General features: G+C 41.8%; 1 protein-coding gene across 1 annotated transcript in view; it reads right to left on the bottom strand.

The window, feature by feature from the left end:
- Positions 1 to 16,834, bottom strand: part of LOC144770907 (uncharacterized) — a 191,184-nt gene extending 174,350 nt beyond the window's left edge. The window contains exon 1 of the mRNA XM_078655704.1: positions 16,509 to 16,834. Coding sequence (XP_078511830.1) covers positions 16,509 to 16,532 — 24 coding nt within the window. The 5' untranslated portion in view covers positions 16,533 to 16,834. The remainder of the gene's footprint in view (positions 1 to 16,508) is intronic.
- Between the last annotated feature and the right edge of the window lie 238 nt (positions 16,835 to 17,072).

Here is a 17,072-nt window from a genome sequence, read left to right as displayed (position 1 = left end):
GCCCCCTTTGTCAGATGGTTTGCAGATGATGGAATTGTCTTCAGATAGATTCTTTATTGCTCGTTGTTGCTCCTTAGTTGTATTGAACGTCTTCTTTGTAGAGATCTGTTTGTTTCTCATCTTCATTAGATCTTTCGTGACGGCATCTGAGAAGATGTCAATCGCATCTATCGCTGTTTGTGGGACAAACTTAGATGGTGGTTTGAACCCACTTGCCGGGGCTTCTTGCTCAATTTCCACCCTGATCAGTCTCTGTGTTAGAGTATTTTCTGCTCCATCTTGCTCATTGTGGTCCTCTACCCGAAGGTTATGTAAGACTTCACAAGCAGTTAGATCATTCACGTTCAGGAGATCAGTATCCTTTTTGTTGTGCCTTAACTGTTTCATCTCTTTCACTGTAGGTTTCACTTTGAAAAATTTATGAAGCTTGATCTTTCGAATAAACTTGTACAAATCTATCCTGGTCTGAGTATATTCAAGATTTGTTGTTGGACAGAATGTTAGTCCCAATAAGAGAACAGATTCTTCCGCAGATGTTAGCGGTCTTTGTGACAAATTGACGATGGTATGATACTCAGACTTCATTACCATCTCCCTCTCCTTTGGCTTCTCGTTTTCTTGGAGGCCACATTGTTTTGATTGCCACTTCTTCCCCTTCCAGCCACCGCGCCTTGTTTGTCTGCCTCTTCCGGGGGTTTGTTTTTCCCTCCCCTCAGCCAACTTGCTTTGATTAAATCGAATTCCTGGTGAAAAGGAGTTTTGGTAGACATTTTCGATGGACCTACCATTTCATCACCTGATAATTCATTTGCAGTTAGATCTGAATCAGAGGTTTCCACTCTATTTTCCACTTGTGCTTCTGGCATAGAGTTCTTTTTGGCTAAATCTTTCCGTGGCTGGTCGTATTTTTTACCAAAAGTCAAGACCCGCCCCATTGCATAGTCTCGCTCGTCGCGGTCGAATTTCTCTTGTTTTCTTGTTTTGATTTTTGCTTCATATTTAAGCAACCTTTTCTTCATTGCAGCTCTTAGTGATTCCAATTCCTCTTTGTTTGGATTTTTTTGAAGTTCCTCCTCCATCTCTTCAATTTCCTTTACCACTTTCTCTCTATCACTCCATGCAAATTGGACAAGAATTTCAAGCATCCCCTTGCATGAATTGGCTATGTGCTTGGCCCAAGTTTCTAATAGTAGGGGGTCCGGGTTCTCATAAGCAGGGACAGTAAAAATGCGCAATCCTCGTGGTACTCTTTGTACCTCAATATATCCTTGCAAGGATGTTCCCTCCCACCATTTTCTCAGTTCTCGCTCATACAATTTTTCAAGCTTGTGAAATTGAGTTATTAACGAGTTAGTTGTTTCCACGTTAATTCTTGGTGGCGGTTGTGAGATGTCAGGATTTTTATTTTTGAAAATATCGACAGCCGCGTCTCTTCGTTCTGACACATTAAACATCTTTTACGATCTTTGAAAAGTGGGGCCCCGGTCCCGGGACGCCACGCTCTGTACGTGCTGTTTTGCTGTTTATCCCCTCGCTGTACCGCAATGTTTTAACAGTTCAAGAACATATAGGAAGGGTTAGATATCAGAAAACAGGCTTACCGCGTTTTTCACTCGCTTGTATTTGCCCGTATTTCCTTCCTGTTCGATCCGTTGTGGTATCAAAGTAGACTTCGATTGCTCCGTTTGTTTCCTCTGTTCCACAAAAAGCGGCGGTGCACTCGTTCACAAATATCCAGCTCCTTTACACCAGTAACACGAGTCACTCACACAGCGGGTGCTTCAAACGCGGCGGTGTCCCGCGATATAAATGATAGCTCCAAAGTCCTTCGAGAAATACCCAGCCGGGCCAAACGAAGAAAGAATAGCACTCACGGGATTCAAACAGCTTAACAGCACGGATTATTTATTAAACAAACGCGTTTCAGGAAAGCAAGTTCCCTTCGTCAGTGTCAACCTCAGAACGCTCATTCGCGGCAATGTTTTATAATTGCATGCTGGGTAGTCAGAAATAAAAATAGGACCAAAGGGCTGTACAATTACGCGCCATTTTGAAATGTGCAATGTGAATACATATAACATATGAAATTCATTTAAACAAACGCGTTTCGAGCATTTAAGTCCCAGTGGATACTGCTGCTTCGTGCACACCAAGTGGAAAAATATAAATTATAAAATATAAACCAAATAAATGAAATTGAGTCCTGGCACCTATTATATGGACTACAAGTAGCAAGATGCTGTGCGCCCACATGGGCGGGACTTTTACTATTAAAATGGTGATTTCAAACAACTTCTGCTTCCGCCTCATTACCTGCCACTGATGAAGAGCAATTCATATGCTCGAAACGCGTTTGGCTGCTATCAGGTATGGAGGAGCGGTGGTAACCTGCCACTGTTGCTGCCTGCTGTGGTGTGCAGTAACCCCTTTCCGTGTGATTACCCGACCGAGGCACCCCTCATTTTCTTGATGTTTAGCGGCTGGTTCCGCCGCTGGGAAGTCCCGCCGCTGAAGAATCGCGGATCCTGTGTGCCCGCAAACGCGGTCACCGGTTGGAGGAAAGGGGGCCTCGCAGCAGGGTGATATTGGCCACATGACAGTGTTGTTCACTCCCCTCCACCCATTTGGGAAGAACATTGGTTTATATTTTATAATTTATATTTTTCCACTTGGTGTGCACGAAGCAGCAGTATCCACTGGGACCTAAATGAAATTGAGTCCTGGCACCTATTATATGGACTACAAGTACCAAGATGCTGTGCGCCCACATGGGCGGGACTTTTACTATTAAAATGGTGATTTCAAACAACTTCTGCTTCCGCCTCATTACCTGCCACTGATGAAGAGCAATTCATATGCTCGAAACGCGTTTGGCTGCTATCAGGTATGGAGGAGCGGTGGTAACCTGCCACTGTTGCTGCCTGCTGTGGTGTGCAGTAACCCCTTTCCGTGTGATTACCCGACCGAGGCACCCCTCATTTTCTTGATGTTTAGCGGCTGGTTCCGCCGCTGGGAAGTCCCGCCGCTGAAGAATCGCGGATCCTGTGTGCCCGCAAACGCGGTCACCGCTTGGAGGAAAGGGGGCCTCGCAGCAGGGTGATATTGGCCACATGACAGTGTTGTTCACTCCCCTCCACCCACTTGGGAAGAACATTGGTTTATATTTTATAATTTATATTTTTCCACTTGGTGTGCACGAAGCAGCAGTATCCACTGGGACCTAAATGAAATTGAGTCCTGGCACCTATTATATGGACTACAAGTACCAAGATGCTGTGCGCCCACATGGGCGGGACTTTTACTATTAAAATGGTGATTTCAAACAACTTCTGCTTCCGCCTCATTACCTGCCACTGATGAAGAGCAATTCATATGCTCGAAACGCGTTTGGCTGCTATCAGGTATGGAGGAGCGGTGGTAACCTGCCACTGTTGCTGCCTGCTGTGGTGTGCAGTAACCCCTTTCCGTGTGATTACCCGACCGAGGCACCCCTCATTTTCTTGATGTTTAGCGGCTGGTTCCGCCGCTGGGAAGTCCCGCCGCTGAAGAATCGCGGATCCTGTGTGCCCGCAAACGCGGTCACCGCTTGGAGGAAAGGGGGCCTCGCAGCAGGGTGATATTGGCCACATGACAGTGTTGTTCACTCCCCTCCACCCACTTGGGAAGAACATTGGTTTATATTTTATAATTTATATTTTTCCACTTGGTGTGCACGAAGCAGCAGTATCCACTGGGACCTAAATGAAATTGAGTCCTGGCACCTATTATATGGACTACAAGTACCAAGATGCTGTGCGCCCACATGGGCGGGACTTTTACTATTAAAATGGTGATTTCAAACAACTTCTGCTTCCGCCTCATTACCTGCCACTGATGAAGAGCAATTCATATGCTCGAAACGCGTTTGGCTGCTATCAGGTATGGAGGAGCGGTGGTAACCTGCCACTGTTGCTGCCTGCTGTGGTGTGCAGTAACCCCTTTCCGTGTGATTACCCGACCGAGGCACCCCTCATTTTCTTGATATATATATATATATATATATATATATATATATATATATATATATATATATATATATATATAAAACAATTATCACAAGTACATGATACAATATATTAAACTGTAAAATGATTTTCTAATCTGCTCTCTTTTCTTTTATAGTTTTTAAGCAAAGACGATTGCATAGCAATGCATCAGATGAATAGTGTGCTGATGCACAGATCTTTATTTTTAAAGAACAAAAATAAAAAAATACATATACTTTTTAAGAAAACATAACTTTTTAAACCACAATACCAACATTCTACCTTAATCGTGTCATCCATTGATATGCAGACAAAAAAAGTTATTTAATCAAGGCAATCTGCCATGAACATAAACAAATCACGACATCAATTTCCCTACACTAGATCAAATATAAATACAGGCTTCACATAAAACACTATCTACAAGTAAACAAGCACACAACTAAAATATACACAACAGTTAGGAGTCCAGAACGAATTTACTTCAACACAAAATACACCCCAAAACATCAAATAAAACAAAATAAATCTTTTTTCATATTTCAGATTACCTAGAAGCCACAGAAAAGAAAACAATAAGATGGCCACACACATTTTACATAACTATCACCTTTTACCATTATTCTATTATTATGCATCTTTCTAAAGCAATACATAATACCATCATGTAAAAATAAAACATGTAACAGCCATTTATAATCAAGGGAATAAAAGCTTTTCACCAATTTCAAAGAAAAAGACAATGCCTACCCAGTAGTATCATTGCTATACTAAAACTGTTTTAAAACATACAATAAGCCAACAAGAATCAATTTACAGAGAATCAATAACATATCTTCTGTGTATCAATATAGCATCTCTGCCAACACACAGCCAACAAAGACAAGTACAATTAACTAATGCAACCAATTACAGTGCAACTATTTAATAATAACTGCTCACTGTCAACATTCACATCTTAAAGTATACACCACAAGTGCCAATATCAACAACCAAACCACCAGAAATAAAAGGAATACACTGGACATTCCAAATTAAATACCAAAAATTGCTCCTAATCAAGTAATTTCTGCCGCAAACAACTTAGACAAAACTAACAAACCTCACGGCAAGACAAAGCACACACGTGAAAATGAATTAAACAGTAACTATTTACAGAATAGACACACCATTAGAACTAATTCAAACATTTAATAAATGTATACTATATGCACCAGAATACATGTATACAATTGCAAATATATGATGGTTTACAAATAGAATGAAATAACATACAATTCTATAAATATTATGTTCATCCAACGCAACACAACTTCATGCAGATAGCTACTTATCAAGCACCTGAAATATATACATCACACAAATAGAACAAGCACAACATATTCTCTTAAACATAAAATTACATTTCTAAACATACACTCTGAAATAATAAATATAATAAAATACCATATATATTAAAACTTTACCATGTGGCTCAAAATCATCACTGCAACATGCCATAGTAAATGTGTCACCAGAGGTAGTGACAGCAGTTATGGCACCGCTTATATAAATGACAAATAAAATGACAATACCAACACAACTAAAAGGGCACATTTCCAGAATGTACACAACAGTAGGAAATGCAGCAGAATGGTTAGCAAAATAATATTGAATAACAGTTGCAACATAAGGTTGGTTCATAGAGTGCGGCTTGTCACCCATGAGGGTATCCGGGTGCTGAGGAGGTGACAATAGGCACGTGGTGAGGCTGGGCCTGAGTATAGGCAGTCGCGATGGCCCGGCATGAAGACTAACTGATAAGTCAGGTCTTCAGCTTCTTGTGGAATTTAAGATGCTAGGAGGAGGCCCTGATGGATGAATTGATGCAATATTATTGTATCTTTCTTGGTACTTTAGCTATTGCACTTTGTCTTTATTAGCTGTTGGTGCACACCCTAAGTGGCAAACATTTTTGTAATTTTTATGCTGCATTTGTGCAGGGGGCTTTATACCTCTGGACAAATTGTATTATATGTGCCACTACTGTTCTCCTTTACATGGCACTTTGCACCTTATTGTGGACTCTCACGTTATTGTGGACTCTTTCCTGTTTTGGGTCTCGCTGGTAATTATTCTATTGGAGACGTATAGTTATCTGTTACGGGGGAAGGACGGACAAAACGGTGGTACGAGCTTTTGCCTGGATTTGTGTGCGCGAACGCGCATGTCGCGTCCCGCGCCGTACACATGCGCGCGCATACAGACAGACACTCGCTCACTCACACACACACCCCCTCCCCCACAGTCACACACACGCACTCCAAGACACATACACACACACACGCACGCACACACACATACACAGCCCCCCCACGCGCGCGCACCTAGGCCGGCGCCGTGCACATCCCCTGTCCCACTTTCACTGCAGTCAGCCTCTCGCGCGCGCATGCACACAGACACACACACACACACACACGGCACACTTACACAGACACGCAGGCACCCAGACAGTCACACACGCATACACACAGACTCCAAGACACATACACACACGCACGCACGCACGCTCACACCAAGCCCGCCGCCGCACGCGCGCGCACACACACATGCCCCCCGCCCTCGCAGCCCAGCAAGCCCCACTCACCGGCTTCCTTGGTGCAGCGGCTCTTACCGGCAGCAGGACTCTTCCTTCCTTCTTCGGCACCGGGGCGCAGGGTAGGCTCCTGCCTGCTCCGGTGCTCCAAACAATCGCGGCTCTTCCGTGGGAGGAGGGGTAGGCTCCCGCCCTCCGACTTCCTGTTTCCGGTTGTCCCGCCCGGCCTGCCTGACTTCCTGGTCGCAGGCCGGCGGCGCGACTGCAGGACGCGCTTAAGCAGCCTGTGTGTTGACTCTTAATTAGACAGGTCATCTGTGCCACGCTGGTGGCTGCGGGGCTGGGTGGGCAGTTTCGCGCAGACCGGGACGGACCGCATCGTTCGTGGTAACTGATTTATAGGGTGGAGTCGTATTTGAAATAAAGATTACCATTGCGTGCACCCTGGCTGTTACCTATGTTTTGTGCCTCAGCCTTCAATGAATGTCAGTCTGTGGGGTCCGCGAGTCAGTTGATTGTTGAATTTAATTTTATTTACTGAGATCGCTGTCTGGCGATCCATGTAGTTGGGCCCTCACATCCTGTTTGGGCCGGGTCCCACGTGGGACAGAGCGGCCTTCAGTCCACATTTGCTCGGCATGTTTGATTGCCAGGGAGAAGCCAGAGGGGCCCAGTGGGCCAAGGCTGGCTAAAGCAGGATCTGCTAACTGTTTGTCTGCCAGTCCGCCCGGTGCTGGGGCACACCTGTCCGTTTACGCTGTGACCAGGCGCCCGAGTACTGTCTTTAAAAGACATCATTGCGCTACTGTACTCGGCTCTGCACCAGAGACCAGCATTGCAGGCCGTCTGCAGTCTGTGCTGTGCACTTCGACTCCTCTGCCCCGGGGTCAAGTAGCCTCTCCCTGAAGCAGCAATCAGCACCACTGGGGTCACTAACTTTCGAAAATCTGGACTGATGCCCCCAATGCCACTGGTCGAATTGCCCAAGTTGTGCAACGAGAGACCGAGCCTCTGCCGGAGCCCCTGCCTACATTGCTATGGACGCCAGCACTATTGAATGGAGACAACAAGTAGGCACCTTCAGCATTTTGCTCACACTAGTAAGTAAGGTTGCTAAATACTGGAAATTTGCTCATGTCGATTTCAGGCTCAAGCAGGACTGAAAGTGATTTAAAAAATTGTCTTTGTAAAGTGTACATATTTTACGATTGACTTTCTGTCTTTACTTTATTAATGAGTCAGTTATGATTAACTTCGCAGCTTCAAAACACTGCAAAGTGTTCTTATTTTTACTTTTTAAAGAATGCACTGATAGGAGGAAAAATATCAACTTTCGGGGCTTCTCAGAACAGCTAGGCCAATAAAATACTGCTCATGCCAGTAAAAAAGAGCCTCGTGGTAACCCTAAAGGTAAGTGGCTGGGTGCAATACGACCTTCCTGTGATCTGCTGCAGAATAGTGAGTAATAGTGAAGGCAATAATCGAAACAGGCCAGTCCAACCCCAGTTAGGCTTGCGTTCTTGTTGCTGGCAGGAAGGTGAATATGCACTCTGAGCAGCAATTGCTGCTGCTTTTGGGTCAGTCAAAGCCTGGTTGAAGCTTGTGGTTATTCTGGTGGGGAGAAGGGTTTACATTACTGGAGTCACAGAGAGCCTGGGCGGTATCCATCTTGGCAGCAGGTGTGTTCAGGATCTCACACTGATCTTGTATTATTGCGCTCTCTGATACACTGAACATAATTTCACAAAAGTTCTTTAGAAAAGTTTAAGCTATTGCCATTATAAATTACAATAACTTTTATTTAAGTATTAGTTATTTAAAAAAAATTAAACGCCATTGTTATTTGTAATATCAATACATCTAAGTCATGTAAATACAAAACATATTGCATTACAAATGCTATAGGTATCACATTTGCGAAAGTTATAACTATTGGCATTGTAAATGACAAAGCTATTAATTTAGGTATTTAAAAAAAAAAAACAAATAAAAACTTTGCCATTTACAATACCAATAGCTCAAACTTTCCTAATGCGAGACCTATTGCATTGCAAATGCTTGTGATTAAACATCGGACTTAGGTGCAAATTCCAGGACATCCTCTAATGGCCCATTGCTTAAAGTCTCAATTTATGAAAAGTTGCTGCTATCATCTTAACATTGCACTTTGCTCGATCAATCAAGCTTTTTCCATTTTTTTTAACCTGTACCTGTTTTAAATTGTTTGCAACCAGTAACAATGCCATTGCCGCTAGGTGCCTACCATAGCTTGTCTGTGCCTTTTCATTGCTGACAGAAGTGGTAATCTCTTGCACTTAGCACTTTGTTTGAATCAATAAGTCTTTTTTTTATTTCGATGTCTGTTTTAACACATCTGCAACAAGTATGTTCTTGCCTCTAGGTGTGCATAATAGTCTTCACATGTCTTTTTGTTGTTATTAGTCTATGAAACCCTTAGGCTAACTTCTATACTGAACTATGAGGCCTATTAGGATGGCGGACGGACCTGCGTCCGTCCGCCAGCCCCGAGGTGGAGGGACCGTCCACAGGGGCAGCGGCGGTCCCTCCATACCAATAGGGATGTGACCGCCACCCTGGTGGTCACATCCCGTATCTTTAACCTTGTGGCGGGTGCCGCAAGGTTAAAAATGCATGCTTTGCATTTACATGCACAAAGCGGCAGGCACCGCGCGGTGCCTGCCGCTTTGTGCATGTAAATGCTGAGGGGTACCATAGGTACCCCCCATCTGCACCCCCACCCCGACACCATGGGGGCCCACAACGGGCCACCTAACACAAAAGACCACATGCTTTTCCGCAGCGGAAAAACCGCCGTGGAAAAGCATGTTTCAGCCTGCATCCTAATATGGCTGGCGGTGTCTTGCAGACACCGCCACCATATTTGCCTGCATACACCGCAGATCAGCGGCGGACGGACTTGCCGTCCGCCGCTGATCCCAACGCCATCCTAATGTGGCAGTGGGTGTTCCCAATGTCCGCGGCGGTGAATCTGCATCCTCCAGGCCGGCGGTGGCTTCCGCCGGCCCGGAGGATGCGGATTCACCGCCATCCTAATCGGCCTAATTAATTCAATCGGGACATTCAACCACAACACATTTCACATCACATAGATACATTAGAAATATTAGACACACCTGGCAACATACAGGCAGGGAATAGAGACAATGTTATCAGCTGTAACAATGACTGACAGCACCTTCAATGTATTGTCCTTAGCTCCAGTTGAAAAAATGCACCAAATAGTTTTTAAGAAAACAAAGGCTCATAAGTTCTTACTTATCCTACAGTATTTTTCGGAAAACTTAAAGCATACTTGCAAAAGATGTATGCTATGGTATATAAATAGCATTTATATATGCTATATAATGTTGTTATTGTTATTATGTATGTTACAACACCTGCAAAATCCATTACAAACATCTTTAAACTACAAAAACAGACAAACCAAATACACAGCAAAAATCACGTTGCATTATGTAGACATTCTACAAATGTTTACAGCAGTGTATATGCAATTAAATGGAAATTAATTTTGACTTAAAACATAGAATACTGAAAATTATGTAAATTCTCCACCACATTTTGAACAAATCAAAACAAGCATTGGGAAAGCCAAAAGATCTGGCTTTGGCAGCCTGCCTTTTTACTTTGTCAATGCTCGTTTTGTTGTAGTTTTTGTCAAACGTTACTATCAAGGGAGCTGCTACAGCCTCAACAATATAAAACAATATCGGGTAAAAGCTCACATATTTTTTAGTTTCAAAAAGCAGACAGTGCCATAGTTGCCTCTAGCACTGAGGGGGAACTACTTTGTGTGAAAATACAGAAATCCATCACTCACAGTATAGTTACGCAAAGGCTGAAGAGGGTAACCACCTGCTACATGCACTAAGCTGTAGTGGATAGCAAAAATGTGAAGAGACCACAACAGATCAATAGGAAAAGATAATAGTATCTCATTTTTATAATTTTATTGAAATCTAAATATCTTGGCTTATGCCAGACCTAAAAAAATGCCAAATTGGAATGCCATCATTTAACACTTTCTGTGGCAGATAACAAAAGGTAGCAAATAATATATTTTAAAAGTCTGCAAAACAAAATCTAAAACAAAATAAATGAAAATCCTGACGTGGAAGCAAAATTTCCCATTAATACCGAGTTATCCTGTTAAACATGTGAGGCATTTTGATTATCAAGTACAGCAAATCAAAACAAAAGTTAAAACTGCCATTAGACGTAGCAAAAAAGGGCTTGTGACAAACAATAAACATTGCTAAATTAATTTGCAGTTCAGCATACAAATACAATTATCAGTACTGCAATTGAGGTATAGATAACATTTAAAGAAACTGCAAAATAAAAAGAATCACAACAAATTCTATATCACACTATGATGAATCACGGAGGAACTTCAAAACAATCTATTGTAAGACAATTGCAAAACAGTAAAAAATAGACCAAAGTATAAAAGAAAAAATTACTTTTCATACCATTCTATAACTCTTTTAACACTAAGATTAATCATCAGCAATAAACGGTGCTAAGCAGAGCTAAATCAATTAGTAATCAATGCCTTCAGAAATTTAACGAGATTTTTAGTCACCCAAAGGTACAAGCCTAAATGATAAGAATAAAAACACAAATATCACTTACTTACAATATTTTTATAACAATTGTTTTTCGCAATACGCACTCACACAATTCACACATCACATCTGTGCCATTTCACAAATATCAATGCAAACAAGACATGCTTGTATACAACACTGCAAGGCAGTTGATTATTAACACATTTTTAAAACCAATTCACAAAACTTCTCATATGGTAATTAGAATAATGAAAATGAGGTATTGCTTTTTATATAAAACCTTCAAATATATTACAGCAGCAATACATAAATTGTCACAGTATATATTATACTTCATTCCACATACACACACCAGTTACATCTCAACCACAATACAAACATTGTCAAACTATGCACATATACTTTATACTACACTTACATACTATTAAGCTATGTATCTAATAACAATGTACATACCCCCAAAAACTGCATCAAGAACACTTATACCATTAATTACAAGTATGAATTTGACCAATATTTGTAACTTTTTAGGAGAGTTTAATGCCAATATTGCAATGCAATGAGACACTGCTACTGTAATCATCCAGGCTGAAAATGTATGTATGTAAGCAATTGATTACCACCTGTACAAATAACTACGAACATACATTAGACCACATTTCTAAACTCAGTGTACAACACTGTAAAACACATAACTGCTGAAATCATAAACAACAATGAATAGTATTACCTTACGAACTTTAAACAATAATATATTTTCCATTAATACAACACCATTTGTTAACTAACCAATTACTTATCAATCACACAGCAAAATCAACTTAATACAACATTTGCACAAACACTGGTTTAAAACACTTTTCTCTACCACACACACATTATAAATACAAAATGTGACATTTCATAAACAATGTATATGCTAGAAAAAAAATATCCAAAAAGTATATTCCCAAAACTAAAGTGAACGAAAAACTCAAATAAAATATATACAACTAAACTCTTCTAAAAACTAAATATGAACATTACAGAAATTACAACACAAAGCTGGTTTTCAAATATTATTACACTATTATTTAAGCACTATAAATAACGTTTTTTTTCTATACTAATACATATTTAGAAACACTGTTCAGTAAACTATTGGCCAGTACAGTATTTACAGATACCATGTTGGCCTTCTTACAGATACTTTCTATTTTCAATTTGTTGAACAAGCCAATTAATAGCGAACCCTACCGAATGTGGAGAAAAGCAACTGTACTGAAATGCTCCCATTACAAATATTATAAGAATGCAAAAATTGGAACATAAAGTGTTATACCAACACTCACTAGCTTATCAAACTGCTGCAATAAAGCTATGTGCTATAATTAAGACTTTTTCAAAAACACTAAGGTGTTGTGTACACTGTTTAATTGCTAATAATTTCATAATCAAAAGTAATAGCTCTATAATTATTAAAACAAACCATATTATCCTGAAGCAATCATTAAGCACGTTGTTTTTATTGAATACACTAGCTCCATCAACATCTCCACTAATACAGCTAAATCAGCATGTGTAAAAACATTTAGAAGTGTGGTGAAACAATACTTGAGGACCATTAATTGCTAGCAAAATACACTTGCTTACATTTGAGCAATATACTATACACATTCACTTTTAAAATTCAGTCTGCTAAAAGAAAGAAAATGACAGTACAATGCCCTCCCTCTCTAGCTATAAACTAAAGTATACAAAAGTGATGGATGGAATGCTTGCATTAAACTCAGCCACTGGTAATTATTTGTGCCGCATCCCAGTACATCGTTATTTTGCACACCATGCCACCTCACTTTGGACCCACCCACAAGCAATTCAGTCTTGGCCCTGCTCCACTGGGAACAGTCCAGTCCAAACTGCCAGGCTATGTCCTCCCTGAACCGGAATACAAGCAACCTATTACGAGTTTCATCCTAGTTGGGGCTCAGTCGCCAGGTATAGCTACATTCCAGTAACATTGTGTGCACAGGATCCACCTCGGGGCATACCTGTCCCACTTAGGTCAACACAGTAACGTATACAAGAACTGATGGATTTGACCCATAGAGTGCAACTATAAGGGTTTTTCTCACAAACTACTCATTGGTTTTTTTTTCATTTTCGTTCCTTACATGTCTCCAGTTATTTGGTTCAATATTTGCAATTTGGTATGTTTTAAACAACTTACAGGACCTAAAAACTCTGCAACTCCAGCAAACATTGCCAATAGGACTGTACTAATAGTTATAAGGTGCCTGCTGATGAATAAATGAACATGATTGCAGTATAGGAGTCAGGAATATAAGGATCTGGGTCTTGAAGAAAGCCTAGGACCTGTTGCATGGCCATTATATAGGCTAAAACATGTCAACCTACTCTGTGCAGGGATAACAGGCAGTCCCATCCATAACCACATTTTTTTTATGATCCTTTAGGTCCACCCTTAATGATGAAAGCAAGTCCTTAGGTCATAGCACAGGGATTTTTAGATTCACTAGATCCTGGTTCCAATGATGAAGAATGACACCCAGGGGGGGTGTTAGAGGGCCACGCCTTTCAGTTTTTTTGTGAATCCCATGGTCCTATACATATCAGTAAAAGCAATATCGATCAAAAAGGGCTCCCAATTAAAAGGGTAATTACTTGCAAGTGAGTTACTTTTGAGACTGATCGTGTTTTGCTTGTCGGTTTTTAATTATTTTGGTGTTCATTGAAGGATTCTTCATTGCATTCAAACTGGCTTAAACTTGGTGCATTCCTTGCATGTGACCTTTACACTCGTTTGATCTAGTTACTCTAGAGAAGAGAAAAACCTCAAACAAAAAGTATGGAGCTCATTATTAAATGCATTCACAGTCCATAGTTGGTTTACTATTGCTTCTGAAGTCCTCTATTCACAAAACCCAAGCAGTAATGGAAAAATACTCAATTCATTTGATAAAAGCACATAAAAGGGATGGGAGGGTAAGTATCCACTGTTGGTTAAAGTGTATGCCAATCTGAGAAAAACTAGGCCAGTATTACTTTAAAGTTCATCTTTACCTTCTTTAATAAATCATTTCTGGGAGTAGGGTTTAACACCCAGACATTGGCCGAGACAAACATTTAAAAAAATTGACATGTTTATAACACGTTTATTTCCAATTCTTTGTTGGAATCAGCAGCTCTTCCTTTATACGAATTTACATTAGAATAATTGCTATGAAGGGTTTACCAATGGACAATGTTGCTTATTACTTACAAAAAATTATTTTGTCGGGGTAGGACGTGTACACCCATAAACTACTTTACAACAATTTTTTGGAAGAATGTAATTCACCAAGGTCTTCATTGTCCAGCAAAATCTGAAAAACAAAAGGTCATCACCTCTAGTCCTGAAGCCCATCTTGCAAAGAAATCCTGGCAATACCATGGAGGAAACCCATGAGGCCACTGTCCTTCTAAGCTAGAGGCACATGTTGTACAATGAGGTTCACAGCACCATTTCAATGCAATAGGCCCTCTGCTCCACTTTTAGTCACACTTCACACAATGAGTGCAATGCTTGGAGACTTTCCTGTAAAATGTTATAACCAATCTGAAGTGATGCGTTCGAACCTGGGAGGCCCGAGACGTGAACACTGGCATTATGCAAATTTGAGGCCTTGGCATTTTCCATGTAAATACAGTTTTGCTGCCATTGCCACACACTTCACTATCTGTTGCATAACTTGTAAAAGTTTGCAGAAAAGGCTTTTTGAAGCTCCAGTTGTTGAAACCTGGAGCACCCACATCACAGACACTTTGCAAAAGTTAAATGATCAACTTTTGGATATTTATTGATGCATGTCAGGCATTTAATTTAAACAGGGGATCGTTTTGGCCAAATTGTGTTAAAATTGATTGCCTAGATTAAAGGCTTTTGGCAACAGCAGGAAACAAAACATTAGATATTAAAATTAATTCAAACAGGATAAAATACATCATTCCTCAGTCGTGGAAATGCACGGTTTCAGTGATCATGGTTACATCACAGATGGATTATCACTCAAATCAACAACAGAGTGGTTTTTGACCAATCTGGCATCCTTCATCGAGTTCAAACAGACTTAAAATAAGCAAAAGCCACGTCAGTAAATGGAAATTGAGGCATTGGCCTATTTGCATTTGCTTTGAGAGTCAAGAGTTGTCCTTCTCTATGGTAGGTATGTCCCACATTACATTCTGAACTTCCCAGAAAACATAATGTTGTAACATGAGGTGTGTGCAGCAGGTTACACACCTGTCCACAGGGAACACAGCACTAAAGCACATATTAGGTGTTCGGATGTGTGAAAACACACAAGGTACAGCTACGATTCTTAGACTTGGCGCTTATAGTCGCAAAGAGATCGATCACTATGTGCTGGAAGTCACCCAGAGCCCCTACTACATTTATGTGGCACAGCACTTTGCTTACATGGGCAGGAGCTGAAAGTGCGGCATTGTGCAGAGAGGAGGCCTGTGGCCAAAGGAAACATCCAATCCCTCTGGAATGGGATGCAATGGTGGAAGCCTGCAAAAATATCAACTCGGACGATGCTCTTACCGTTCCAAGTACCTAATAGTAACTGAAATAGTATGGAATGAAGTAACTCGTGGTGGTTACGGAAGGAGCAGTGTGGCTAGGAATTATACATAAAGTAATGCATTGTATGGAGATAGTTAATTGAATTATGTACTGAACAGCCAGAGCCACTTACGGGAGGTGGGGGGGGCATTAGAAGGGTGGAGGGTAGGCCCATAGGGTGTTGATTTAATATAACTATTCTTATAAGTGAACTGTATAATATACTGCAGGAGAAGCCTGCTCAGAATCAGTCAACTAATGAAGCATCTCCGGAAACACACGATGTTGATGACAGAACTTATTGTGCAACAGACCTTATATGTCAGAGACTTATGATGCTGTATAGGTAATATGCATGTTTATTGCTTGGTTATGGAGCAGAAAAAACGCAATCAAGTTTGTTTTTAAAAAAATGAGGTGTGTGCTAAAACAGGCCCAGTCCATTCACATGGAAATATTTATAAACATAACTTTCGTGCAGGGCTGGCTGCAGCGTCACTGTATTCGTAAACTGTGTTACCAATCACCAGGGTTACAGACAGGTGGAACACGTGGGTCTGGTGAGATCCTGGTCCCTGGGAGTGGGTGTGCTGGGCTCACAGCCACTGGGACAGGTGTAAACAGAGGGGGTGAGGCCTCGGGGCAGCCCCTGCACCCCCAGGGACCGTCTATGCAGCATCACTCACCTTGTGCAGGCCCTGCTGCGGCATTGTCCCCGCTGTTTTGTGCTATTTCTGGGTTTGAGTCCTCAGAGGGTCAGCGGGGAGGGCCGAGGGGCGGAGAGGGCCCCAGTGCGGGTGGGATGGAGGGGAGTCAGCAGGAAGGCTCAGCGCCGTCTCCTCCGCCTCCTACTCCGGGTCCAGACGCTAGAATTGACCCCGCGACCCCCTCATGCACCCCGAAAGCAAGCAGCAGCTGCTCCCAGGCCTGCTCCTCTGTGCAGGGCCTTCCTGACAACACACCGGGCACACTGCGCATGCGCAGACTGGGTAACAGTTCTCCTGCCAACACTTTCGGGCACCCTGCGCATGCGCAGACTGAGTGAGACGCTCCTGGCAACACTCTGGGCGCGCTGCGCAGACTACGCAACACCGCTTTCCCGCGCATGCGCTATCCAAGGTCACGTACATCTGCGCTTTCTCACACTTGGGTTATGTACCTTCCTGCGCATGCTCGGAATTAAGTCACTTATACCTGTTTGTGCCTGCTCAGACTTATTATTTTATTTTATTTAATGCGATTTTCTATCG

The sequence above is a fragment of the Lissotriton helveticus genome, chromosome 7, assembly GCF_964261635.1.
Source record: "Lissotriton helveticus chromosome 7, aLisHel1.1, whole genome shotgun sequence".
Lineage (NCBI taxonomy): Eukaryota > Metazoa > Chordata > Amphibia > Caudata > Salamandridae > Lissotriton > Lissotriton helveticus.
Note: the sequence above shows the minus strand (reverse complement) of the source record. Positions and strands in the feature narration are given on the sequence as shown.